Here is a 7,488-nt window from a genome sequence, read left to right on the forward strand (position 1 = left end):
TTTAACTCTGAAGCTTGGGGTAGCGTTGCTGAGACTGAGAATTTTTAGTGTGACGACAAGAAGTCAAAACTTGGGTTTTTCTTGGGGCGATTTTCATCAAGCAGCTAATTAGCAAATGGTAGGCGCAAAGGGATTACTTTCAAGTAACGCACAACTGAAACTTGTCAGGCCTGGTGGTTTCGCTCTTTCAGCGATCGTGTCTGTGGCCCATGCAATAGGTCACAATCGCCGGGCTCCCGGCCCCCCCACGGCTGCCATCGTGCTTACTGAAAGATGCATTTCAGAAAGCACATGAACTACCGGATCGCTGCCTCATTATATATTGAGCAGCTCGTATACTCAGATCACAGTACGTGGGGGTGGGTGCTGTGGACAGACAAAAGCCGAATCCCAATGCAGTGGGCTCAGCGTCTCCTTTAACATCCTGTTTACGGCTAAACATGCACAGGCCCACTGTGCTTGCCGTCGAGGAGGACAAACCACATTTGTGTAGCTTCTGTGCTGCCTTTCAGTTAGGCTTCTGAATAATGAAGGTTGCTTTTTCTTCCCCTCACATACCGGAGGGTTTTCCTATAGCCTTGAATATCAGCTTTTGAATCCCTGAAAGCCCTCACCACATAATACAGCTTTTTAAATTTTTTCCAAAGAGTACGGTATCAAGAAATTTCTTTTTCTGAGATGAATAACACAGTTTTAAAGTGATCGCCGGAATACACGACAGCCTGAACTCGAGGGCTCAAGACCCCTGTGAAAGTTTTCCAGTTCTTTCGTGCTTTTACTTTTGTGTTTCGAAAATGCAGAGGGACCTTGAGGGAGAGAAGAGGAAACGAAATGTTATCAGAAGGAACAGAAAAAACTGGCGGGGAGGGGGGAGTATGTGAAACTGGATCTTAATTTCCTTTTCGTTTTCTAGAAGAATGTCGCCACATGTGAAATACGAGGCTTGCAAAGGACAAAACATTCCAAAGTCACTCCCATACCAGCCCCCAAATTCCACATGCGGGCCTTCCCTCCCCTTTTTTCCTCACACAACTGATTTGACAAATTGTTAGTGACTTGGAGTCCTCTTTTCTGTATTCACACATCTCCTTCTTCCCGTTTCCCGTCACCTCTCATTTGTCATTCACTCAATAAATATTTTTGAAATACCTACTGTGTGCCAGCTACAGCATCCTGTGGCGAACGCACAAAGCTGAAGACAATGGTGAGCAAAACAGGCATCTTCCTCTCTTGGAGATGACCATCTAGTGTGTCCATAGATAATATGATCACAACAACTGCCAAGGGGCATGAGAAACCACGAGAGCAGAGGAAGGCCTATCTTCCCTCGGGCTCAGGAGACAGGCCTGTAGAAAGCAATAATGATTCAGCTGAAAAGTGAAGGGTCATTCCAGGCTGTGGGAAGAACCTAGAAAAAGCCCGTGGGGCAGGAAGGAAGGTGAAAGGAACAGAAAGGCCAGAATTGAAAGCTGGAGGTAGGGTGGGGAGAATTTAGGGGCAGAATGCTCCGGATGTATGTCTGAGGAGTTCAGAAAGCCGCTTTTTTTGGCCTTTATGTTACAGAACATGGGCAGCTCTTAAAGGGTTTGAGAGAGAGAAGTGACAAGATTTGACAGGTGTTTTTGAAACTTTTTTTTTTAATTTTTTTAATGTTTTATTTATTTCTAGGAGAGAGAGAGAGAGACAGCATGAGCAGGGGAGGGTCAGAGAGAGAGGGAGTCACAGATTGAAACAGGCTCCAGGCTCTGAGCCGGCAGTCAGCACAGAGCCCGACGCAGGGCTCGAACCCAGGAACCGCGAGATCATGACCTAAGCGAAACTCGGACACTCAACCGACTAAGCCACCCAGGCGCCCCGTTGACAAGTGTTTTTGAAAGACCACTCTGGGTAGAGGGATAAGAGGTAAGAAGGCAGCAGGAAAGGTTATGGGTGGTGGGGTGCAGTTCAAAGGCTGTGACTGTAGGCCCAAAAAGAGATGGGGGTGACTTGAAAGAGGGTGGTAACGGGAGAGAGAGCATTGGAAAGTTTCTTGAAATATTTAGGCCAGTACCTGAGGGGTGGATTGGAGGGTGAGGCAGCCAGGAGGGTGCCCCGTTTCCTAATTATTGTAACTGGCTAGATATTGGGGCCACTAACCAAGAGATGGAATAGGACAGTAAGAGCAAGGGTCTTGGGTGTGTGTGTGTTGTGTGTGTGTGTGTGCGTGTGTAGGTAAATAGGTAGGGGAGGGGGAAGTGTGGAAGGCAACAGAAGGAGCAGAAGGTAATCACCTTCCAGCACCTACACCTCCAATCTTTCCAACCAAAGTGGTGATTCCAATTTTTGGCAGGGACCCACATGTATAAGAGTACATTTTGTACAGCCACCAGTACACAGGCTACCTTTTAAAAAAACGAAACCCAGCGGGGTCTGTGAGGCTGTGATGGCGGCCATGACGGCGGCGGTCAGCTCTGTGGCGTCGTCTGCAGTGTCATTTGTGACGCTGGGCTGGGGTGAAGCTGATAGGGCATTGGGACCTTTATCCAGAGCAGAACACGCTGCGGCTTCCCTGGGCGCACGGGTAGGTTGCCGCGGTGGCCCGACCGTCACACAGTGGCCCTTCGCTCCACCACCAGCATGGCGACCTCTACCGCTTCCCATCGGCCCATCAAGGGGATTTTGAAGAACAAAAGCTCCACTACTTCTTCGGTCGCGGCCTCCAACCAGCAGTCCGGAGGGGTCATTCAGGAGGTACAAAGAAAAAAGTCCCAAAAGTGGGACGAATCGAACATCTTGGCGACATACCGTCCGGCGTACAGAGATTACGACTTCATGAAGTTAAACGAACCCAACAGTCCCCACCTCGGCCTGCCAGATGACGGGGAAGACGCCCTGAATGATCTCGAAGCCAAAGAAGCCATGACCCCGGACATTTTAACTAAGAAGCTAGCCGCCACTAGTACCTCCGAGTTCAACCGTGAGGTGGGGGAGCCTGAAAACGACGGAGCACACAGCAGCAGGATCTTTCTCGATAGGCATGAAAAGCAGCGGCAGTTCGAAATGAAAAGGAAGCTGCACTACAACGAAGGCATGAACATCAAGCTCGCTAGACAACTGATCTCGAAAGACTTCCTACACGACGACGACGACGAAACTCTGCCTGGGAACAACGAAGACAACATGGCCACTGAAAAATCGGATGCAGGACCAGCAACGGATGAACTTCTAACCCGCTCGTGCCACGCCTAGACAACATCCGCTCCACGCCACACTCGTTTGCCACATACAGCCTCACTTCCGTGCCGCCGCGCCACCGCCGCCGTGCAACTCCTGCTTTAACACCGAAATACTTGTCGGTTACACTGTACCTCTGTAATTAAACGGTAACTGTAGGAAATAATACCCTACCTGCAAAATGACGGCCTGATATTTTTGTGCCTGGTTCTTTGCGCCATCAGTTGAAAACCGCCTTACAACTAGTGGTTACTGTGAATATTATATAGCTTTATAGATGTTAAAGGGGACTAATTTATATTCATGTGTACATGTACTAGTTTTGGGGTTTTTTTTTCCTCATGTCTTAGCTTTTACGGAAAACGTTTTGTTACAAGATCCAAATGCAATTGGTATGATAGGTGACACTGATGAATATTCAGGCTGAAAAACACTTGTCTGTAGGGTGATTTGCCTGTGTAATTGGGGAGGGGGATATATTTGAAGAGTTATTGTTCCATTTCCTTAACTTAGTACCCTTCCATTTATTCTTACTTTTCTTTTGGTGTTTACAAAGAAATGGCAGCTTTTTTTCTCACCACCACCAACAAAAAAATAGTTCCTTTTCGCTAGTTATTGGGTTACAAGTGTACCGGTGCCTATTTGGGCTGTGGCTTGTACAATGGGTGGGCAGATTTGATGCCAAGATTTTAAAAAATCTGATGTTACTTCCATACTGTCTTGCAACTATCTTTAACCTCACCCCTTTCTTTCCTCAATCCTCCAGGCACCTACACAAATGACCTGTTAATGGAGTATCATAGATTCCCTAGACATTGGCAACCCTTCCTTCTTTCAAATATTCTATCATTTGTTGAAACAAGGTTATTTCTGTTTTGATCACTACAGCCTACTCAGTCTTCTAGGCTGTGGACAAATATGAAATAAAATTCAATTGCCAAGTTTCTACGTCTTTTCGTGTACAGCTTGCTAAATGACTTGCTATTACTAGTTGACTGTGTGACCTAATTCGCTTTTAGGAAACAGAGGTTTTACTTCTATGACAAAGTCCTTTGCAACCAGTGACATGATTATACCTCTTGGACAAGAGTAAGCCCAAAGGTGTTTTGTGTGTGTGTGTGTGTGTTTCCTTTTTTTTTTTTAATTTTTTTTTAAATTTATTTTTGAGACAGAGACAGACAGAGCACGAGCTCGGGAGGGGCAGAGAGAGNATCCTGAGCCCTCTGTGCCCAGCTTCCCTCAATAGTAACTCTTTCAGGGTTCCCAGACCCAACTGGAATGTGGGAGGAGCGGCTTCCCACACGACAAGCCATTGTGACACTACCTGAAGATATCATCTGATTCCACAGGTTAAAAGTGCAGTCCTGGGGCCCCTGGGTGGCTCAGTGGGGTGGGCGTCTGACTTCGGTTCAGGTCATGATCTTGCAGTTGGTGAGTTCGAACCCTGACAGCTCAGAGCCTGGAGCCCCCTTTGGATCCTGTGTCTCCTCCTCTCCCTGCCCCTCTCCTACTCATGCTCTGTTTCTCTCTCTCTCAAAAATAAATATATTTTTAAAACATTTTTTAAAAAGTGCAGTCCTACTGCCACTTCAGACATGACTAGGGAGTGACTTTGCTTCTGACTGACCAGCTACAGATTGGAGGGTTCCACCGACAAAGAACTTAGGTTTGATTAGTTCACTAGAGCGGCTCACAGAACTCAGAGAAACAGTTACATTTAGCAGTTTATTAAAGGATGTGAATCAATAACCAAATGAAGAGATACATGGGGGGAGGTCTTGAACAAAGGAACTTCTGTTGCCATGGAGCTTGGAGCCCTATCCTCTTGGGTCGTTATGGGGGCTTTATTACATAATCAGGATTGACTAAATCCTTGGCCATCGGCAAATTCAACCTCTGACCCTTCCCCTCCCTGGAGGTCAGGGGGTGGGGCCGAAAGTTCCAACTCCCCATTCGGACTTGGTTCTCATGGCAACCAGCCTTTGCCCTTGGGTGAGATCCAAAAGTGGCTTTCCTTAACAACAAGATACCCATTTCACCTTTATGGCGCTGAAGTGTTTTCAGGAACTGTGGAGGAAGTCCAAATATATCTGAGAAATAAACTTTGGGTCATTTGAATGAGCAAATACATATTTCTTAAAAATCGTTATATCCCAGTACCATATTGCAAAACTATAGTGCCATGCCGCAACCCGGATATTGACATTCATACGATCGAGCTACGGAACATTCCATCACCACAAGGATCCCTCATGTTGCCCTTTTATAGCCACATCTGTTCTCCATTTCTGTAATTTTGTCATTTCAAGAATGTTCTATAAATGAAATCACACAGTATATAACCTTTGGGGGATGTACCACACCCTGTGTATCCATTCATCCATTGAAGGACCTCTGGACTGGCTCCAGGGTTTGATATCACAAAAGAAAACTGCTGTGAACATTCATGTGCAGGTTTTTGTGTGAACATAAGTTTTCACTTTTCTGGGATAAATGCCCGAGAGTGCACTTGCTGGCTCATATGGTAGTCGCAGTTTCTTAAGAAGCTACCAAACTGTTTTCCAGAGTGGCTGTGCCATTTTATCTTCCCCCCGGCATAAAGGAGCTTTCCGGTTTCTCTGCATCCTTACCAACATTTGGTATTGTCACAATTTTGAGGTCATTTTTATAAAAGTAGCCCTGGTGTCTCAATTTGCATTTCACTAATGGCTAATGAGGTTGCACATCTTTTCATGTGCTTGTTTGCAAGCCGTATATCCTCTTGTGTGAAATGTCTTTTGCCCGTTTTCTAGTTTGATTATCTGTTTGCCCTGTCGAGTTTCGAGAGTTCTTTGATTTGCAAATCTTTCCTACAATCTGTAGCTTATTTTATCCTCTTACAGAGACTTTTGCTCTGCAAAAGTTTTTAGTTTTGATGTGGTTCGATGTATCAGTCTCTCCCTTGATGCATGATGCCATTGGTACCCTAGTCAGATACGATCCAGAAAGAGATATATATTTTTTTCCAAATTGTCATTTCCTAATTAAGTGACATTGTCTTGGGCTGTATAGAAAATGGACTCTTATGGGATGCCTGGGTGGCTCAGTTGGTTAAGCGTCCTACTTGTGCTCAGGTCATGATCTCACAGTTCGTGAGTTGGAGCCCTACATGGGGCTCTGTGCTGACAGCTCCGAACCTGGGGCCTCTTTCGGATTCTATGCCTCCCTCTCTCTCTCCTCCTCCCGTGCTTGCTGTCTCTCTCTCTCTCTCTCTCTCTCTCTCTCTCTCAAAAAAATAAACATTAAAAAAAGAGAGAGAATAGACTCTTATTACTTAAGTTAGATTTTTCCTTTGGAGAAAGAAATCTGAGAACGTTCAGTTCCAGGCTCAACTCTTTATCAATATCACTTCCTCTGCTTAACTTTTCTGATGTCAGCCTTTGTTTACTCATTTTTCAGTCTGAGCTTCAGCAGGGCTGGTAATTTAAAACCTGGGACATGTAATGGAATAAAATGGATTGTTAAATAAGAGTAACTTCTACTTGAAGGTTAAAGCAATTACCTGTCCCCTAGACTTGGAAATTGTTTATGTTTTTTCCCTCTACATTAGTACATTGAGTAACATGTAATAAGGGGCAATAATATAAAAAGAATGATAGCCAAGAGCCACTCAGTTGGTTTCTTTATATTGCAACCTGTGATTTGACAAACTACAGAACTCAAAGGATCTTAATGTTTTTAGTTGAAGGATTCTGTCCTTTGTATGCAAGTATCGCCTGGGAATACCATCATAAGTGCTTATCAGCCATTCACCCCTTAGAATAAAATGAAGAATGTGGTATCGAGTATTGATTGGGAAGGGAGTGGGTCAGAATTGGGGGTCATTATAAAAACAAAAGGAGAGAAAGAGGTAACCAAAGTGAAGGGTTTGGAGGGAGGGGAGGAAAAAAATGAGGAAAAAGGAATAGAGGATTAAGTTCACCAGCTCTAAAAGTTATGACTGGTTCTCAATGAATCGTTAACTCTCTGAACTGTTATAAAAAGGACACAAAATCTTACTGGAAGAATGATGAGGAAAAGGATAGTTCTCTTTTCCGCCCAACCAAATAATTATATCAATACTATTATCAGTACTGTGACTAATAATCGCCATTTATTGAGTATATGTGACATGTCGGACACTGGACTAGGGCTTCAAAAACATTGTCTCTTTCAATTATGCCAATAATCCTTTGAAAAAGTATTGTTTTCCCGTTTTTTGAGGAAATTTAAAATAAAGGAAGGTTAGAGGCCCCT

General features: G+C 44.7%; 1 protein-coding gene across 1 annotated transcript; it reads left to right on the plus strand.

The window, feature by feature from the left end:
* Window positions 1-2,529: 2,529 nt before the first annotated feature.
* PPP1R2C (PPP1R2 family member C) lies at window positions 2,530-3,398 on the plus strand. Its single transcript, XM_077768538.1, has one exon. It carries the CDS (start codon window positions 2,617-2,619, stop codon window positions 3,226-3,228), a length of 612 nt encoding a protein of 203 aa, XP_077624664.1. The 5' UTR covers window positions 2,530-2,616; the 3' UTR covers window positions 3,229-3,398.
* Window positions 3,399-7,488: the final 4,090 nt, after the last annotated feature.

Source organism: Crocuta crocuta, unplaced genomic scaffold (genome assembly GCF_008692635.1).
Source record: "Crocuta crocuta isolate KB4526 unplaced genomic scaffold, BGI_CrCroc_1.0 scaffold467, whole genome shotgun sequence".
NCBI classification, from domain to species: domain Eukaryota; kingdom Metazoa; phylum Chordata; class Mammalia; order Carnivora; family Hyaenidae; genus Crocuta; species Crocuta crocuta.

Excerpts from the sequence above, each read along its gene's own strand:
- PPP1R2C (XM_077768538.1), top strand. The coding sequence starts at position 2,617 with ATGGCGACCTCTACCGCTTCCCATCGGCCCATCAAGGGGATTTTGAAG.